At 40.8% G+C, this 21,420-nt stretch overlaps 1 protein-coding gene across 1 annotated transcript; it reads right to left on the bottom strand.

The window, feature by feature from the left end:
• Positions 1 to 1,649: 1,649 nt before the first annotated feature.
• On the bottom strand, positions 1,650 to 19,871 carry lipea (lipase, hormone-sensitive a). Its single transcript, XM_008285789.1, has 11 exons — positions 19,296 to 19,871; positions 14,754 to 14,995; positions 12,447 to 12,731; positions 11,085 to 11,175; positions 9,984 to 10,129; positions 9,220 to 9,405; positions 8,743 to 8,895; positions 8,441 to 8,585; positions 6,426 to 6,653; positions 4,895 to 5,271; positions 1,650 to 2,569 (listed from the first exon to the last, which is right to left on the bottom strand). Exons 1-11 carry the CDS (start codon positions 19,318 to 19,320, stop codon positions 2,336 to 2,338), a joined length of 2,112 nt encoding a protein of 703 aa, XP_008284011.1. The 5' UTR covers positions 19,321 to 19,871; the 3' UTR covers positions 1,650 to 2,335.
• Between the last annotated feature and the right edge of the window lie 1,549 nt (positions 19,872 to 21,420).

Raw genomic sequence — 21,420 nt, 5'->3', positions numbered from 1 at the left:
TAAAAAGTACGCAACAGTGTAAATTCACTATGTCATATCTGTACGTGTGTAAAATCACCATGTCATATGCTTGTATATATAAATTCACCATGTCATATGCTTGTATATGTAAATTCACCATGTCATATCTTTACATAACACTATGTAAATTCACAAGGTCATATCTATGAATATGTAAATGAACTCTGCCTTGTATATTTATTATATCTGTATTTTTATCCAAGTAGTACTTTTATAATTCTTCGTTTCACATGCAGCTGCTGGAAACGTGTAAATTTCCTCAGTGAAGAATCAATAAAGTTTATTTTAACCTCAACTCCTGTGTGCAGAATTTCACTCACCGTTTGTAGCCGCCAACACACAGAGCAGGAAGAACATGGTGGCGGTGGTCTGCAGACTGAGACGCGTCTCCTGTAACGCTTTACGTTTATTTGGTTTCCCTCCTAACGTCACTGACAGCTGATGTCGAGGGAGAGCCAATAGAAGATTCTGAAAAAGCTTCACAATTCATATCTGAGCTCCCAGACGAGCAAACAGCACAAAACAGCTGATGTGGTGTGAGGGTGGGAAACGCCAAGCTGTGCTGAATAACCCCAAATCCAGCCGTTATTCTGACAGTAGAGTCCAGTTTTATCATTTTATAAGAACTAATTTGGCAATTTGTCAGTAAAAACCTGCACAGTAACCTCTTAAAATTCAATTCAACACAGTCTTTTTAAAATTTTCGTTTTTTTATGGTGTTTCCAAAAAAATACCTTCTGAAATACTATTTCCAGTTTGGGAGATGAATCAATAAATAATAAAACTTCTGATTTATGTGTAAATTTAACAGGGTCAGTTCAGACAGAATTCAGAAAATATGTTGATGCACCATCTTACCGTAGTTTGTTGTTTTTTAGGGGACCCACAACTAAATTTTAGCAAATACTTTTGATTAATTTTCAGGGTAAATCTTAATTACATTAGATGGAAGCACCTTGCTATTTTGCACATATGACAATATAAAGGCCCCTATAAACACTAGAGTTTGTTTCCTACCAATGAGACCACGTCACCATTTGGTCAAAATATCTAAAAACTGGAACTCTGTCTGTCACACTCTGATGTTAGAGCCTCAAAAGTTGACGAAATGTCAAACAAAAAGGGTATTTTTAGTAGGAAATATGAACACATTCACATATATATACACTTACAGGAACTTTCTGGGGCCACAACACCAACTTTGTTTGAAAACTTTGTTTTTTAAAGTTTTCAAAGAGGAATAATTAAAAGTTTGGCCTCACACAGTGTCCCTACCTTCAAGCATGGAGGTGGCAGCAGCATGATGTGGGGATGTTTTCTTTTCTATTTTCAACAGCCAGTAATTAAAAAATCATCCTCTGTTGGAACCATTCAAGCATCTAGATCTGCTGAAACTTGTTCTATCTGTGTTCTCACCAAGTTTCATAGCTGTGGGAGTTTCATTTCTAGAGATATTGAACCCTTTAAGGTGTAAACTCTGAACAAAATCTGCGACGATGGAGCAACACCACTATCTAAAATGACCCAAGAGGTTTATCAGGCGGCTGCAGAACAGAACATGTTGTGCCAACTGATTAGCTGCTCAACATAAAAAAAAATGTCAAAAAATCCGCAAACAAGCAGAAGCAGTCGTTGCAGTTTTGATTTAACACAGGCTTTAAATATAACAACAGAGTGAAATTCAAATCATTAATTTACATTACAGCAAGTCACGTTCACGCTAAAATCCAGATTCTGCTGGTAAACACAAGGTGAAGGCCTCCTTTTCAATATGTTGTAAACATGTGACAAACTGGAAAATCCAGTCAATGTGTACATTTAGTCCAAATATTATAACACAGTGCATCTGGAAGGAGCTTCCCGTATGATTAAAGCTTTAATCCTGGTCAGTTTGATAACGTAGGCGATGCAAACCGAAGCTTGTCTTCTTTAGGCTGTTCAGCAAAGCTTTACATTCAAGGCACAGCTGCCATAACTCACATATGTTACTGCTAGAGCTGGTCATGGTGATGTGTTCTGAGTGTATTGTTCTGACTGTGCGGCTGGTCTGAATCTTTGCTGTGCGTCTTATTAGAAAAAGACTTTCTATTGAGGTTGATATCAGAGCTGGTTGTAGAAGGCTGATGGTTTTAGTGCTCAGCAGCGCAGGGTTAAAGTGCAGAATGTTTTCCTCCATTGCATCCTCACAGTTCCTCACATTTGTTTCCTTTTTTTTTGCTAAATTCACGACACCACGCTCACCACATCGAACCTCTTTTCTTGTAAAAGTCTCCGGCGGTGACTGAGAAATCGGCCTGACGGATTGGCACTGTGGTTAGTCTCCAGCCTTTGGCGGTTTTTGAAGCGTCGGGTTTTCTTGCTGAAAAATGTCCCTCATTCTCGCCACGCAGACGTCGGTGGCGACCTCGGTCTCCTTGGCGAGCTGCGACAGGCTGAGGAAGCCGTGGGGAAGGTCCTCCACCACCGTCAGGGTCACCGGCTGGTTCATGTCTCGCAGCTTCTTGGCAAACATCACCGAGTCGTCCAGCAGAGCGTCCAGCGCCGAGGCCTGCAGGGACAAGAACAGAATCTGAACTCCGCTGTCTGCATTCTCGATTCTGGACTTCTGAGTGCAAAACAGAAGAAATAAAATGTCATGCGATGGTATTTTTTCATCTTAACACTGAGCTGCTTCCTCGCGTTTTTTGCTCCGGTTACGTTTTTCCTCACTGTGGGTTCATTTTAAGTCCTGCAGCTCTATGGAAACAGAACAACCACGACTAGAAGGGCAGAGAGCTCTTAGAGTCTTTGAATGACAGAAATCATAATAAAAATGTTAAATTTCAGGAAAAAATTGAACATTTTTCCCCACAGGTTTTTACCAATACAAAAAAAAAAATGGTGACCTACTCTTAATATTTTACTGCTTACTTTTTAAATTTGCTTCTATGGTGTGAATGCATAAATTGCAGTTTAGGCTCATCTGCATGTTTCCAATATTTTCTGCACCTTTTGTGTTAAAAATGAACTTAATGTGACTTTTTTTAAAAAAAATTTATAGTGACAAGTGACTTAAAATAAACAGACATGAAGTAGAAACCAGTGACTTCCGAGAAAGTCAGAAAAAATGCACTGAAAAGCCAAATAAACTGAAAACACAAAATAAAAAGCAAAACCCTTTAAGTCTGTTTAGAGGACCAGCAGATGCAGAGAAATGCAAGCAGGAACAAATCAAAGTCTGGCGTTTATTCTGCTTCTTTCCCCCTCCACTAACTCCTACATCAGCGATGTCTGGGGGCTGCCGTCTTTATTTATCTGCTGAAAAATGTCTTTCTGCTGCCGCTGAGCTGAGCTGCGAGATTTTCTGCAGCTCCATCGCTTTACTCATCGATCAGTGCAGCTCTGGATCGGTGCTGTTAAGTTTGTAGGAAAAAACAAATGTCAGGTGGACCAGCAGAGAGTACAGAAAGGAAGATTTGAAGTTGGCACATTGACTTTTCTTTTTTTATTTGAACCAGATGGACACAATACTCGAATAAAATTTAATTAAAAAAACACTACATCAGCAATATTTCTAGGATATCTGTCCAGTTAGGAAGCGATTGTGAATTTCCTCCTCAGCGGCTCAATAATTTTGGTTTCCACTGCTCATTCTTACGTCGTTTTGCTCTCAATAAATTACACAGCGTATATAAACGATGTATGAGTTCCCTGAGCAGCGTATGAGGTGCTCGTTGTGCACAAATATTCCCTTTGAATGAATTAACTTCTCAGATTTATTCAGCAACTATCTGGCCACAAACCTTAATTATTACTCCCTTTATTTGTTTGCCACTCGTGGTAGAAAAAGATGTATTCAACAATTGGTAACGTAAATATCCCGATCTGATTTTAGCGACTGGGGCCAATGGAAGCATTTTTAATTGATCCGTAGCGACTTTTTCCTTCACAGGCGATGTGAAAGGAGAGCAGTCAGGAGGATACAGCTACGCTTTCTGCAGTGTGGAAATATTTAAAACTGAAGAACAAAAGCTCGTCTGTTTAACTTTGCTGCCGTGTGAAGCACTTTGTAACTCTGATTGTGAAAAGCGCTCTATAAATAAAGATCATTTAGCTATTTATAAAGACATATTTTAGACAGTTTACTCACTTGTTTTGTTGAAAGACAAACACCAAAGCTGCACTAAGTTGAAGTGGGATAAATTTGTTATTTTGCAAAGTAAAAACAACAATAAGGAACAGTTTGGATGCAGAAAAATACCGTTTTTTTCCTTCATGCATTGCAGATACATACACTGGATTGGTCTTGATAATTTTAAGGTATTTGAAGGGTGCAAGTAAATAATGTGCACTTAAATTTCATGACTGTTGGAGTAAAAATTTCTGGAGATACTGACTCCGGAAAGTGGCTTCTCAAGTTAAGAAGTTTTAGGAGGGTGAACATACAGAACGTTGCAGGTCTGAAATTCTGCCAAAACATTTTCATCAAACATCAGTTGTGTGGAAATGTTTCTGCTTCAGACAGGAAGCTATGGACCAAGACTGGTGCCAGTTTGGGACGTGGTTTTGCAGATACTTCGTAGTCAGTGCAACTCATTCAGGTAAATATTCTTAATTTTGTGTTCTCAGTATCCTCGTGTTCATCTGTTTTTCTTATTTCTATTGTTTATTATATAGTGTATAGACCTCGTCTCTTTAATTTATAGTTGTTTTCTTGTTTTTCTTTTGGTGCTTTTGCTTTTGTGATTTCGCCTTTTTGGCCTTGTGGGGGGTGTTCTGTTTTTTTTTTTTTTTTTTTTTCTTTTCTTTTCTCTGATGATTTGTATTGGATCACGGGCTCCGTGCTTTCCTACGAGGACATCTTTCCTCCTCCCCCCTCGGTTCCGTCTCTTACCACTATGTGAACTGGCGGCAGGCCTCTCAGCAGGTTGTTCGGCGCCAGCAGTGGCGACACAAACGGGTTCCTGATGATTGGGCAGGACGTTGGCCGAACAAACGCCAGGCACTCGGAGCGCAGCGGCTCAAAGCCTTCTGGGTATTCGACGTGGCATCCGGAGTTCGTCGGCGAGGCGACGGCGGAGGTTCTGCCGGCGTCGATCCGTCTCTGTGACGGGGACCGGCCGGCGTCTGAGGTCCGTGTCGGGTCCAGGAAGGACTGGATCCAGTTGGAGGCTCCGTGCGTGAGGTCGCTGAGCAGCATGGCGGTGTCTCGGCCCAGAGAGCTCAGACCGCCGCTGCCCACCGCGGGCTGGACCGACTGGCACTCTGCACCTGAACCGGGAACGCAACACAGGTGAGATATGACAGCAGGTGGGTCAGTCTGGGTCACAACAGACAGAATTCAGAAACATGTTGCTGCATCGTGTCAGATTGTACTCAGAGAAGTGTCAGAAAAGTTCCAGGACTGGCGTCACAAAAGATAGATTTCAAACTACAAACCAGGAGTTTTCCCCTTCAGACGATCAACCAGCTCGTCTACAAAGAGATCCTGCAGCGTTTGCTTTGTTCAGAAGAGGTGAGAGTTGTGGCAGGACCAGTGGTGGCTGCTTCACCATGACAACCTGCTCACAACGCCCAGAGCATCCCACAGCTCCTGGCTGAGAAGAGCATCTCTGTGCCGGAGCAACCTCCCTACTCAGCCCACCTGGCTCTGTGGGATTGTCTCTTCTTCCCCAAACTCAAGGGCTCATCAAGGAGACCCGTTTAGAAGACGTGGACGACATCAAGATGGCTGTGACGACGGAGCTGAGGAGGAAGAATCCCGGAAGAATCCTTCCAGGAGTGCATGGCGGTGTGAAGAGAAGGCTGGAGAAGTGTGTTAGACTCCAGGAGGATTACTACGAAGGGAAACACTTGTAGTTTAGATTTGAAATACATCTTTTGTGACACCAGTCCTGAAGCTTTTCTGACACGCCTCGTATTTGTTAATTTAGACCCAAAACTAAATTCTGCTGAATTTACAAATAAATGAAATGTAAATTTACTGAGAAACGACGACTTGTGTTTTCTGTCGTTGCTTTAGTGCAGCACTGAGCTCCTGTTTCTTGTCACGACATCAACTTTGGATTTATTGTGATGTGTGTTGAACTATTTTCATTTCAAGTATCTGTATGGGAGCTTTCTTTAAAGCCTCGGGTATAGTTCAGTTTCATCATGAAGACAACATGGAAGCAGCTTGTAACTTTGCACCCATAATAACAACATATAGACCCCTATGAACACCAGGTTTTGTTTCCTACCAATGAGTCCACATGAACATGTTGTTAAAATATTTAAAAATTGGAACCTTTCCTCCCACATTATCTGATTTACACACAAATAATCCTCCCGATGTTCTGTTTTCTGTCTTCAGCGGCGCCCGTGAGCACTTTTTGGTGTTAAATGAGGCGTCAAACGGCGCAAACAAATCCCTTCCACCCACACACCTGCGTAGGCATTGAGGCATTTTGCGAGGACGCCGAGAGGCAGCAGCGGGTCAATGAGCGTGAGCAGGCGGGAGGGCGAGGCGTCGGTGGTGAGCAGGGTGGCGGGGTAGGCGGCCATGATGCCGTCGGGGACTCGGATGCCGGCGGATACGGCCTTCATGGACACGGTGATGCAGAGGTTTCCGCCGGCGCTGTCGCCCGCCAGGCAAACCCGCTCGGCCGTGGAGCCTGAAACACAAAAAAATGAACTGTTTGCATCCAAATAACTGCAATAACTCCAATTATAACAGGAAAAAACAAGAACTGTTACACAAAAAGGCTGTTTGGTGAAGGTTTTTGCCCTTAATAAAGAATTTGAAGGTGTACCGTTGGCCATTTTATAGAGTAAACAGCTGAAAACTTAATCAACAAGCATATAACTGATGCAAACATTCTTCAGTTGCAGCCTTAATACTATTTAAACTCTACTCCTGTCAGTGTGATTCCCTGCTTCTATAAATTCCTCCACATTCTTCCTCCGTGACTCAACACATGTCACTATCTGAGTTCTATGTTCAGATAATATGCTGACAAAAAATGCATTCAGCACAAAGCGCCGCTGCCCCTCCCCCTCCACCAAAGGTAGTACTGCATATAACTAGTACACGGTGTACGTTTGCTATTTATAGCTGCAGCAAACATGCATCAATTGTTACACTGCTCAGATTCTACAACAGCGTTTACATTCGAGTTCAAAGAGATTTAATCACGTGCTGATTTTGTGTAATGTGCAAAAACTTTAGTATCTTTAATGAAGCAAAGTTCTACCTTTATACTATGAATGTTTCCAGAGCTCCAGGTCCTTGAAGGTCCAGATTGATCACTTTAATGGACTTTTTCCATCATTTCTGAGCCTCAGAACTTCATCAGTACAGCAGATAGACACATGACATTTAGGAGGAAGAACACATCTGAGTTCTGGTAGAACCTGACACCAGATCAGTTTTACATCCATCCAGGTGTCTGTCAGAAGCTACATTCACAATATGCTGATATTAGAAAATCCTTCTGACGCAGTAGGAATCATGTCCAGATGTTCTGTAGATAAACTGGTCCTTCCATCGTCTAGAACTGGTTCTGACCAACCACCATCCCACATGCTGATATGAGCCTGGAAAGTTTACCCAGAATGCACTTTGTAAAGTTTCCTCTGGTGACTGATCAGAACCAGAACCACATCCAGGGTACCAATGATTGTTTCTATNTGATCAGAACCAGAACCACATCCAGGGTACCAATGATTGTTTCTATGACTCTGTGTCATAGACATTAGACTGCTACCACTATGACACATCCCATAATACTGATGCTACCAGCTGCTGACAGAGGACATGAACAGAACCAGGTCCAGTGTTCAGACTGAGACACCTGGATGGATGTAGAACTGACCAAAACCGTTCTGGTCCTTATTTTTGTAGTAATTTTGTGTGTTTTTGTGGTGATTTTAGTCCTTTTTGTAGTGATTTTGAGTCTTTGGGGTAATTTTGCCTTGAAGTGGAGATTTTGTGTCTTTATGTGTTGCACTCACCTCTTTTTGTGGTGTTGTTTGGGTCATTTTGTGGTAAATTTGGCCCTTTTTGTTGTGATTTTTTATATTTTTTGTGGCAATTTTGTCTTTTTGTGGTGATTTTGTGTCTTTTTGTGATTGTTTTTTTCTCTCATTGTGGAATTTTTGGTGTTTTTTTGTGGTAATTTTGCATCTTTTGTACTGATCTTGTGTCTGTTTGTGTCAGTCGGTGGTTTGGTGTCAGGTTCTCGCAGAACTCAGATGTGTTCTTCCTCCTAAATGTCATGTGTCTATCTGCTGTACTGATAAAGTTCTGAGGCTCAGAAATGATGGAAAAAGTCCATTAAAGTGATAAATCTGGACCTTCAAGGGCCTGGAGCTCTGGAAATATTCATAGTATGAAGGCAGAACTTTGCATGGCTTCATTCATCAGATTTATCAGTCAATCTGAGCCAAACGCTGCACTGACCCAGCAGGTGACAGTTGTTCAGAGCCCAGCAGTAGGCGTAGAAACACTCCTCCAGAGCTCTGGGAAAAGGCGCTTCGGGCGATAACGAGTAATCGACGGAGAGGATCGGGACGTTCAGCTCCTTGGACCAGCTCCGGAGATAATTCTGGTGATTGAGAATAAAAGATGAGCTGCAAATCAAACTGCTGCTTCGTAGAATTTAGAGCCAGTTAGTATTATTATAATGAAACTAACAGACAAAAAACAGAAATTAACTTGGGATAATGTTTACAGATTAAGTTAAAACCAGCAGTGTTGCGTACCTCATGGGATCTGGACGTCTGGGCCACGAATCCTCCTCCGTGGAAGTGGATGAGCAGCCAGGGGGATGGCGGCTGCTTCTGCACCCAGGGCAGGCTGGACACGGAGATCGGAGGAGGATCGGTCCGGGAAAAGGCCCGAAGCTCTTCGCTGTCCTGGAAAAAGACAAGAGAAGTCACAAAGTAATACACAATACAGGAAACAAAGCAGCAATGCACGAAACACAACTTATTTAACAAAAATCTAACTTAAAGTCACCTTTTAACTTTACATTTTCACCAACTTTATATTTAACGTCAAAAATATCTGCATGGGTAGGAAAGCTAAAAACATATAATAAATCAAATAAAAGACAGTTCAAGAGAATTAAAACTCATGTAAAATCAGGAAAGGCTCTCTGGTGAAGGTACGTTCTAAAAAGGGATTCAAAAGACGTTATTCGGTATTCTGTGCTTTTACCTCCCATCGTTAACCCTCACCTGTCCTTCTCGGAGCTCACAGGAGACGAGTCGCGTGTGCACCGGTCCGGGGCCCCAGTGGGCGATCGGAGGGGAAATGGCGGTGGTGAGGCTGGGATCTGCAGCTAAAGGGAGGCGGAGGGCAACAGGAGGCAGCGTCAGGGTGAGGTTGACCTGCACCGGGTTGGAGGCGATCCTGCTGAAGCCCTGCGCAGACGGAGACAGATTCAAAGAGCGTCACGTACGGTGGCCCAGAAGTGTCACAACAAAACAAAAGCCACAACAAAATTAACCACAACACCACAAAATTAACCACAACACCACAAAATTAACCACAACACTGCAAAATTAACCACAACACAACAAAATTAATTACAACACTACAAAATAAGCCACAACACAACACAACGGCTGCAATGGAAGTTGTTTTTTTTAAACCCGGAAGTTATACTGTGAAGTGCACAACCACACGAAGTGGGCAGAAGCTGGAGATTGTTTGAAACAACTCGAAAGTAAGTAAAATACTGATGGCAAATAGTGTCCATTAATCTCGGTGTGTGCTATTAAAGCGGTTGTTAACTTTGATTTACAAATAAAGAGTCATTGCTTGTTTGACTTGTTAATGTGGACACTTCCGCTGCGAACAACTTCCGTTGAAGCCGTTGTGTTGTGTTGTGGCTTATTTTGTAGTGTTGTGGCTTATTGTGTTGTGTTGTGGCTTTTGTTTTGTTGTGACACTTCTGGGCCACCGTAGTCACAAAGATGCGACCGGAGGAGCAGCCTACCGCGATGAGGCCGGACTCCGTCAGGTTCCAGAAGGACTTCCAGAACTGCAGGTCCAGGTTCTGGGTGATGCGTTCGAACTCGGCGCCTCGTAGCTCTGGATCCATCACGTATTTCCCTGATGTGAGGAGAGACAGAGCTGCCATGCCTGCAGCGAGAGAAAAACTCTTTTTAACAACTGAAAACGGCAAAAAAAACAAAAAAAAAAAGACGTGAGAATTTAAGTTCTGCCAATAAATAACATAATAATATGCTAGAATCTGTTCAATGTTGTTATTTGTCGACTTAAATTTGTTCGATGTTTGTACTTCTCTATCAGTATTTGTGCTCATTAAAGAATCACCATCACTATGTGCAATGTTAGTATTTCCCATCCGACCCAGTACTTATGTATATTTTTGATTTATTTGTATTTTTCTACTAATATTTCTCAAATGTTTGCATCATCCCCTTTGCTGTTATTTATAACAACATTTATATTAGTTAGGCTAAGTTGCATGATTTATAACACTATTAATAATCTTAAGAAGAGGAAAGAAACACTTAAATAAGCTCTAATATTTGCATTAGCTTGGTTAAGTTCTGTTATTTTTAATACCTTAGCTAGATTATTATATTAGTTATATTCATCTCCATCATTAATATCTCTGTAGGGTCTCAGCCTTTGAATGCCAGTGCATCTCAAAGCATTAAAACATAGTAAAAGAGTTCATTTTTTCCCTCATTTAATTCAAAAAGGTGAACTTTTATATATTCTAATTTGGATGAATGTGGCTTATAGCTCCTGGAAATCAGAAATCCAGTCACCCACTTTATTAGTATCCTGTCAATAGCATGTTTTATATAAATATACTCGTATATTATATAATTTTTGTAGGGTTTAATCCCTTATATGTAAATTACACAGGTAAAATCACACCATAAAAAACACCACAGGGTCTCATCCCCAATATTTTTACTCTTAAGGTTAATTTAAGACACAAATCTAATTGTTTTTTGTTTTTTTTAAATTGGAAAGCACTTTGGAGCAACAGATGCTGTCCTAAACCTGCTGTATAAAAACTGGTGACATGACTTCATAAAATAAAAACTAAGAGCCTCACCTAAGCCAGACTGCTGTTTTCCAAAAGTCTCTCCATAAGAAACCATGCTGATGACAACAGTCTGGAGGAACGGACGAAGGGCAGGAGAGAACTGTGGAAAGAAAGAAAGAAGAAGAAGAAGAAGAAGAAGAAGAAGAAGAAATAACTATTTTAACGATACAAAGAGTAAATACACTTTTCAACAAGCTGGTTGGAGATTTGGTGACATAATCGGACGAAAATGAACAAAAGTTTACATCTGCTTGTAAGGACCGTGTCTGTTAAGGCAGTCTTGAGTTTCCAATGACTTCTATAATCACTGAAAAACGTGAGTCTTTGTCACAATATAAACAATCATGCATTATGGTCCTTTTATAGATTTATTAAAGGTCTTCTGGAAAAACGTCTAAATCTGCTGGGTCAAAAATATATATACAGAAACGCTAATATTGGGTTAAGTGTCCTTTGCTCATTTTCATCTCAACTAGACACTTTTGATACCCATCTACAAGCTTCTAGTTTGCGTAAATTTGTTCTGTCAGGACTTTGGGGAGACCAGTCTAGAACCTTCATTCAGCCTGATGGAACCATTTCTTCACTACTTTGATGTGTTTGGGCTCATTGTCTGGTTGGAACATCCAACTGTGCCCAAGATCTATCCATCCATCCATCCATCCATCCATCCATCCATCCATTTATTCTGCTTCTTATGATTGTTTCGTTCTGCTACATGCATTTCACTGCGCGCTATGCTGTGTAAAATTGTGTTTGTGACAAATGAAAGTCTTGAATCTCGAAAAGCTGGCAGCAGAACAGCCCCAGAGCATGATGCTGCCACCTCCATGCTTGATTTGGTGTTCTTGGGGTTAAAGGCCTCACCTTCTCTCCTCCAGACGTGTTTCTGAACTTTGTTACTTACAATTGTGTCCACGGTTGGTTTTGGGATCTGAAGATGCTTTGAAATGACTCCAAGTGACTGTTCTATGTTTTTTTCAAGTCAGTGATTAGATTTTTGCAGATCTTAGATGAGCTCCTCAGATTTTCTCACTGCAGTGTTTGAGTCTAATGAGTGGATCAAGTGGGTTCAATTTAAATCAGCTCAGAAGAGTCAGTAGCTGTAGTCAACTGGAATCACTTACAAAAAGCAAAGAGGCCACTAGGTTGCTGGATGTATGTTTTTGACCCATCAGACTTTATCATATTCCCAAAGGACCTTAAATAAATCTATGAAAGAACCAAACACATGACAAAGACGCATGTGTTTCAATGAGTCCATCAAAGTAAATCAGAGCTACAGGAGTCATTGAGAGCTCAAGACTGCCCTGATGTACATGGCTTTTACATGTGCATGTAAACTTTGGTAAATCAGTGCTGTTGTCTGACCTGGAAGCCCAGACAGCGGCCGTAGAAACAGGCCTTGTGCATGGAGCTGTACTCCTGCACAAACCTGCGGCTCAGATCCTCGTCCTGCAGCGAGTACAGCTGGCCGTGGTGGTTGTCGTTGATGAGGCGCTGGGCGAGGTGAAGCAGCGCTCGCAGCTGACAGAGGGCGCTGCCGTACGCCTCCAACTCGGTGGCGTTGTGCTCGGCCCTGAAGAAGGCACTGTTGTAGTTGGAGGCAATGTAACGGGCCTTTTGGATGATGTGGAAAAGGCAAGACAGCAAGACCTGGACAAGACGGAAACAGCGTGGGCTTTACTCGAGACATTGGAGACGACATTTGACGTGAGGTGGTGTGATGACGAATGCGAACACTAACGTCATGAGTCACGATTCTGGAAAAACACCCAGCGTTCAGCTTTAGTTTTTGTGACAACTGTCAGGTTTGCAGTTTCACCATAAACCCAGAGCAGTACGGACGACCCTTAGTTTCCTACAAGCCTCGTTTACCGTAACACCTCAGTCGAAGGCTCATGACTTGACCGTTGGCTGCTACACTCCAGCGACTCAACTGGGCAATAAAGCAACAATCCAAGGTCGGCCAGGACAAAAGCTCCACCTCCTAAATGCCTTTTATTTTTATATTCTCACACTGTATTTTAATTTTTTATTGTACCAGCACTATCGTTTTTTTCTTGCACCTTAACTTAGTCTTCTACCAGCATGACTTGGATGTTATTGTGCTTATTTTTTCTTAAATTTAACAAGTATTGATACCTTGAATTTTCCAAAAGGCATGAATAAAATATCTCTCTATCTATTAGGGGTGTAACGGTACACGTGGTGGTACTGAAAATGTCTGTCTTTTGGTTCAACATGCATGTGTACCAAATGAATACAGCCACGGCTCACTGCAGACTAACCAGTGACTTTAAAGATCTTCCACTATCGTTAAAATCTGCTGTTTTGCGCTACGGTTTCTCAGCTAGCTACAGTGATGATAGACAGAGACAGTGGACTGGACCAAAGCTGTACGCCAAAGCTGTTCAGCTGCAAAACTGGGTGGATGAAATCGAGCCGGCAAGTCACAGCAAATATGGAAAATTCCATAATAAAATAAACCACATCTAAAAAAAAAGCTTCCCTCGACCGCCTCAGAATCAGCTGATTTTTGTACAATAAGTTTATTCTATTTAATGAAACCATGCAAAATTCTATCTTCATGCCATAAAAGGAGTTGCAGGCCCTTTGAGTACATAGAGGAGGGTCGAGATTTCATGTTTTATTTGACTTTAAAAAAAAAAAAAATTTTCTAGCCTCAGAACTTCATCAGTACAGCAGATAGACACATCTGAGTTCTTCAAAAAACTGACACCAGATCAGTTCTACATCCATCCAGGTGTCACAGTCTGAACACTAAATCTGCAGTACGTTATTTTTTCCCTCTCTAACCAGCTGGTAGCATCAGTATTATGGGATGTCTCATAGTGGTAACAGGCTGCAGCAGGTTAATGTCTATGACACAGAGTCATAGAAACAATCGTTGGTACCCTGAATGTGGTTCTGGTTCACTTTGTCCAAAATAACTAAAAAAAAATTCAAAATGAGCTAAAGATTTAGCAAAATACCTCAAACTTATCAAAGTTGTCCTAATATCTTTCCGAAATGGCAGAAACATGCCCAAAATGACTCAAACATTCTCCAGAATACTTAAAACTTGAACAAAATGCCTGGAAACATTTCAAAAATTACTGAAAACTTGAACAAAATATCTCAAAAACAGTCCAAAATTATTCAAGACGTGTCTTAAACGAGTTAAAAATGAACCAAAATGACAAAAAAAAAAAAAGTCACTTTAAAATTGTCCAGACTTTTTAAAATTTATCCAACCAACCTCTAATGTATTCAAAATTACCCAAAACTTTTGCAATCAATTTTCTACAACCAGCTGGTAGCATCAGTATTATGGGATGTGTCATAGTGGTACCAGTCAGACTGCAGCAGGTTAATGTCTGTGACATAGAGTCATAGAAACAATCATTGGTACCCTGGATGTGGTTCTGGTTCTGATCATTCACCAGAGAAAACTTTAAAAAGTGCATTCTGGGTAAACTTTCCAGGTTCATACCAACATGTGTGATGGTGGTTGGTCAGAACCAATTCTAGACAACGGAAGGACCGTTTTACCTCCAGCTGATCATCTGTAGACAGGATTCTTTCTGTGTATTGTTTCGGTTTTGCTCAGTCACATAACATAAAGAAGTCACAGCTCACCAGACACAGTGAGTAGAAACACACATCCCGTCCCACCTTGACCAGAGTCCTGTATCCATTTCCAGGCGTCTGTTCGTCGAAGTCGTAGTGATGGTAGACGGCGGTGAAGCTGCCAACCACCGGCTCCAGCGCTCGTCCGTGTTCCTGGATCTGCCTGATGCACGTGAGCAGGCGGCCGGCGACGCTGCCGCACGGCAGATCAGACGACCCGCTCAGAACGGAAACGTTGTCCTCACAAACCCGGTCCAAGGTCGCAAACACAGCCTTGTAATCCATGTCTGTGGACGGGAGAGGGCAAAGAGAGAAACTTCTTTACACCACCTCGATACACTTTGTGCCTTTGACATGTGACGTTCACGCCATGGTGTGAAGAAAAGGGTAAACACAGAGGGATGACCTCATTCTCTGTAGCTAAGCTCATTGCTGTGGTGAATACAGTGCTGCTATCAGTTTGGTCAAGGGTTAAAGTTCCAGTTCAGCATGAGCAGTTTCACACCAGCCAATGGAGACTAGCTGACTGTGATGGCATTGAACGACAGGAAAGATTTCAACAATACAGCAGATACAGAATAAACTCAACACCTGGTATAAGTGAGACATGCAAATCTGCTGTTAGATTGACTGGAAATATTGAAAACTGGTGTCTGTTGTCTTCCTACATGACTGGAGAAGACATGCACGTTAACAAGCAAACCGCTCTGTGTTCAAATGTGAAGGCTACAAAGCACATAAGGGGGATAAAAGGAGTTTCGGGGTTAAATTAAACCAACTGGACGTCCAGCTGCAGGCTGCGTCTGACAATAAGTAACAGGAGGCACAGAAACAGCTGTTTGGGGTCACTTCAGTGTCACACTTCATGTCCACTGGTGACTAACGTGTTGATTATTGTCTGGATTTATCGATTTGTTTCTTGAGTCTAAAATGTGAGAAAAATTGTGAAAATATTTACATTTAAACGGCTGGAATTAGAGATTTTTCTTGTGTTTTTTTTTTAATATACAAAAATGGCTCAAACCAATTAATAGCTTAATAGAATAGGTGACAATTAAATTAGTAGTTAGTGAACAATCAATGCAGCTTCACTGTTTATCTCCCTGAAGAGTGTTGACACAGTTATTTTTCACATGTTGAATGTCCCAACGATTTAAAAAGCCAAAAAGCCTCCTCTGACGTCTTCCCGGGTGAACTTGATGTTGTTGTCCACCGCGTATACGGTATTAATTCACCATAAAGAAGTTTGTTTGCTTCAATTTTCTCTGTTTATTAATTACAGCTCCCTGACAAAGTAGTCCATCACAGGAGAACTGTAATTTCTAATTATTAACATGTCTGATTGTTCTTTTCTTTCATAAAAAATTGAATTTTCAGTGTATAAAGCGTCATAAAAAAGACAGAAGTCATGATTAGCTGAAGCCCAAGTGAACGTACTCAAGTGTTTTTGTTTTGAAGCCATATTATAATAGAAAATTATGAGAACTTGATCCATACCAGGCAGTTCTGGATGCAGACGTCATGATCACACACGCTGAACCCACAGAAACCACAAAGAGTTCACCAACACCATCAGTGGCATCATCATCATCATCATCATCATCATCATCACGCTCAGTTACATCCGTCGCTCATTCAGACGCTAAACAAGATGTGCAGTGAAATAAAAAAATAATTAAAAAAAGCTGCAAATCTGCACAGTGTCAACAGCAGCTGTCGGTGCAGAGAGTCTGCAGCGAAACCAGGACGCCGTGCCAGGTCTGGAAAACACTGAGGGCTTTATGGCAGACACGTGGCCGATTGTGTTTTTCTGGTTCTGCTCAGTAGTCAGTGTCTCAGAGGGCAGATTTAGGTTTCTGACAACAGCAGTATGCTTCTAGAGCTGGTTCTTCTTTGAGGCGTGATCTGAAGATGGAGCAGGAGGCAGTGGGAGACAGGAGACTGCGACTAAAAACTTGATCATTTAGCTTCAAAGCTCTGATCTCTGATGTTTTTATCTCCCTGTGAGAAGGCAAATGAAATCCACTTTGAGAAGAATTCTGCATATTAGAGCCAAAAATGAATAAAACCCACTAATTCCAGGTTTAAAACGGGAGAAAATGACTTCAGACAGGACTATTGTGTGTAGTTTCACTGATTCGTGAACGCTAAAGACAAACATCATCAATTATGGCTTCTATTTGTGCCTGTGCTATTTCACTGACTTCATTTAAGGGCAGGTTTAATTCATTTCTTTGCATTACGAGACATGCTTATTGGCCAATAAACAACAAAAAAATAAATAAAAATTGAGTAAAATGCGTTATGTCTGCATTAAACTGTATTTCTGAGTGTTAAATTGTTTTGGTAAAAGATTGATCACCTCAGAGTAAACTCTGCAATCAGATATTTAAAGGTCAAGTCTTGTGTTTAGTATTTTTCTTACTAAAAACAAATCCTACTGAAACACTTAAATTCTTAAACTTAATCTGTTTTGATTTGTGACGTCTATTTTTATTATGCAATTGATTAAAAAAAAAATTTAATGTTATTTTTCATCTCTTTTAGTCTTTGTTTGTTTACTTATCTATTTATTTTATTTCATTTATTCACTATTACTACTATTAAATACTGATTCTAGTCTTGTCTTTACAGTTTTACCGTCTGTTTTCTTTTATTCCACTTAACTGAAAATGGCAGTTTTGGCTCTTTTATTATTTTATCTGGTGCTGTTTCATTGATTCATTTTGAAAATCTTTCACCATCTTTAACTATTTTTCTACACTTTTGCCTCTCTGGTGTTTGTCCTTCTGTTTGGACTGACAGACCGTCTGTTGTTCATTAGTCTGTCTGAGAATCCTTTGTTTCCTTTTGATCCGGTCTGTAAAGCTTTCTTTTTACAATGTGCTATATATATATATCAACAATTTCCCTGAGGTACCCTACCAAAAGGATCAATAAAATTCTATCTAAACTAATCTAATCTAATAAATAAAATTATTATTATTATCAAATGAGCACGCTTTATTCCATCCAACAACACATTACATCCTCCCTCTTCTGCTTGTTGAGCTGAACACAAACCTGCTGCTTCCTAATGAAAATGTTTTAAAATATTGCTATTTAGTTTTCTTAAAAAACAGAGGAACAGCTGAGAACTGCAAACAGGAGGAAACAGTTCAGCTGTTGACGATGGATTTGCAGCACTAGTCAACGTTTACAGGAGCAGGATGGTGTGTCTGTACACTAGCTGACTGTAATGAAGGCTGACATCCAATCCAACGGCTCACTGACGTGTTCTTCAGCTGAGGAATCAGATATATGAGGCTCTGGATGCACAGACAAAACCTGTTAGCAGGTTTAATTTACTGATGGGTTCACTGACAGTAAGATTAATATAGAATATCACTGTCTATATCCTTCAACGCTCAAATATTAATAGTGTAACGTCACTTAACATAATAAAAAGCAGCTTATAGCACAGCAGCCTAAAAACAAGCACTGGTCTGCAGAACCGCTGCTTACATTTTTTTAAAATTATCAATTAAACTGCTACTTCCTCAAATAATAGTTTTGTTTTTTTTAAAAATTCATGCATAATTTCCCACAGGACAAGGTACTGTTATGTATTCAGATTACCTCCTGTGTTCAGCCAACATCACAGAAGTGTAACATATTCAGTTTATTGTCAAATAGAACAAAGGAAAGCAGAAAATCATCATAATTTATAAACTGGAACCAGAAAGCATTTTATTATTTATATATATAGAAACATCTTATGATATTATATATTATTTTTTGCCCGAAAAATGATCATTGATAGATTGATCTCTAATTATTTACAGCACCAAGGTAATGTATTCAGATTACTTTGTGTGTTCAGCCAACATCTACATATATGACAAAGAAAAGCCAAAAATCATTGCAACAAAGAGGCTGCAACCAGAAAATAATCTGAAATTTTGCCTGAAAAATGACCGATCACTAAGGCTGAACCCAAACATCCGTATATTCGGTCGTTGTGATGATATCCTGTTAGCAATTTTGATATTAATATCAAATATATGCCGAGCCCCCCGCATTGTTCCTGTTTATTCTGTTTATACAGCTCGTACCACGATTAATCTCTACCTGCAGAGTTAGATCATCTAGTTTATATTGAATCCACGTTTATATATCCATGCATCGGTGTGTTTGTAGCATAGTTTATACTGTAACATACTACATTCTTTGTGTGCAACGATGTGACCAAAAAGGTATGATTTGCAAATCCAAAATGGCGTCTAGTGCGAATAACAGCAATAACCCATCTCCAACTGTCTTGAAATATTATGACTCACTGGAGAGATATTCTCGATTAATTGGAGGACTTAGCCTTTTTTTTTTTTGTAAAGCCGGTGACTGGATATGCCCATACGGCAAACTATGTCGCACTTCAGATCTTGTTGGAGCCGTTTTTAGTTATTTTTGGAATCTGGAGGAATCCTTTTTCATTATCTCGAGAAGCATTATTGCCGCAATTGTATACCGCACACAAAATGGGCATCGTGTTTCTTACAAGGCGCTCAAATCCAAAGAAAATCACAAAGCAAGGTGAAAGGTCACTACCTGGGTTGTTGATGTCATCCAACATGGCCGACTTCCGGTTTGGATAATAATGGTGATGTCACATGCACACAATGACCAGTAATATTTAATGTAAATAATGCACTTTACTGCTATTTTTACACTTGTGGTTAGATGCTACACTGCATTTCTTTGCACTCTATGCAGTCACAGTAAAGTCAGTCTCATCTATTTTGGTCTTGGTGGTCGTGGCCACCCCGGCCCACCCCTGCTTCCGCACCTGGTTCTACCTCCACTGTCCCCCTATCACTTTCCCGGCTGACATCAGCTTCTCTTACAGTTAAAACTGATCGGGTTTGAAGCGTTGTCAAGCCTTCTTCTGTCGCTGTCACCATGTCTCTATTTTACCAGTAAAAACACAGAAATGACGCCTCTCTCTGTCGTATGAAGGCACCGTTTTCTCCCGGTGACAACTTCGTACACAGCACCAAGTTTTTCGGACTATCGACCACCTTGTTGCTTCCTGGTTTACAGCCGGCAAGAAGCGCCGACAGGCACTGACGCGGATCCACGCTGTCACCACGGCGTCCAGACTCGCATTAAAACGCCAGAAAACCGCCTAACACTACGAATGTAAGTGAAGAAAGGTGACTCGTGTGCCGTTTTAAACCGCATTCACTCACCGAGCCGCATCCTCTTCCGCGATGTTCCGTCTGTTTCTGTCAGCGCGCCCGCAGAACGCTGGGAAACGTCATGTGAGCGGGGCGCGTTCACCAAGCAGCCCTGTTACCATGGTGACACCGCTGGGAGGCTAACAAAACACAGGCTAACAAACCACAGGAAGGCTAACAGGAGACAGGCTAACAAAACACAAGCTAACAAAACACAGGGAAGCTAACAGGAGACAGGCTAACTAACAAAAGCAGGCTACAAGAAATCAATTCAGTTTAATTAAATTCAAATAACTTTATTTGTCCCCCAGGAGCAATTCAAAAGCTCACTGAGCATTTAATATAAAGACATTTAAAAACAAAACAAAACAATAAACCACATCATAAATATGTGTTACAATCAGGCAAGAAGAAGAAAGCAGTGAAAAATGAAATCATTATTTCATGCATAATTCAAATATTTTGTTCAGTTTTGTTTGATCAACAGTCAAGAACTCAGTCAAACATGTTCAGCAAGACTGTTTCTGTGTGTCTGGAAGAAACAATTCAACTGTCATGTATAGCCAGGGTTTAAAAACAACATGACCAGAAGAAAGGTGCGTACATTAGTTTATGAGCCTCTTCCTCTTGGTGTGTTGCTGTGATTATGGGAGTCTCTTGTGGCCGTCGGATTAGTTGCAGCTCTTGTGAGGGAAATAGCCTGACAAAAACATTACTGAAACCATAAAAGTATGTGAACATCTTTGAACTTCAGGTGTCACTTTAATCTCTAATGGGACTGTAATGGTATATGTGTGTAATTATTAAGTAATGAGTTAAATAACTGAATGTTTTGGGATCCTCCAGTTGTTGGTGACGACTTCTGGATGAACCCTGGTGCCACCAAGACCTGACTCTGGATAAGGTTAGGGTTATATTATCAGTAGTCGATTTGTAAAAAAACTTCAGGGGGGGATGGTGGATTTTATTTTTTGGGATGGATATTTTGCCCTGACGACAGTGCATATGATGTGAAATTCAAATTCATTCAAACATCTGAAAGTTGCCAACAACGATCGATGTCAAAAACTTTCCCGCGTCGAAAAAAAGGGGGAAGATTTGGAGGCACACAAACCAAGATGGAACCTACGACTCAACGGGCAAACAGAAGACAAAAACGAAGACAGGCAGGAAAAGGTGCTGATATCATTTTAAAGATCTCGCCACATTGATATGAGAAGATGGATCTGATTCTGGACAGTGTGCATTGCCTCGGTACCACAAACAGAACTTTCACAGCCAGTAGTACATGTCATGTCACACTTTGTACTAACGTCAGACAAAAGTTGATGAAATGTGGACTCAAGACTTCCAGTAGGAGATACTGATGCTTACAGGGACTTTCTGGGGATCCAATACCGCTGTTTATTGTTGTTGTTTTTTTCAAAATTATGAACTTTTGTCCATTTTCAATTTGTGAAATAGTCACGAAATTTGATCTATTGTTTCGTGTCCTG

This window comes from Stegastes partitus, unplaced genomic scaffold, assembly GCF_000690725.1.
Source record: "Stegastes partitus isolate 25-593 unplaced genomic scaffold, Stegastes_partitus-1.0.2 Scaffold417, whole genome shotgun sequence".
Classification (NCBI taxonomy): domain Eukaryota; kingdom Metazoa; phylum Chordata; class Actinopteri; family Pomacentridae; genus Stegastes; species Stegastes partitus.
Note: the sequence above shows the minus strand (reverse complement) of the source record. Positions and strands in the feature narration are given on the sequence as shown.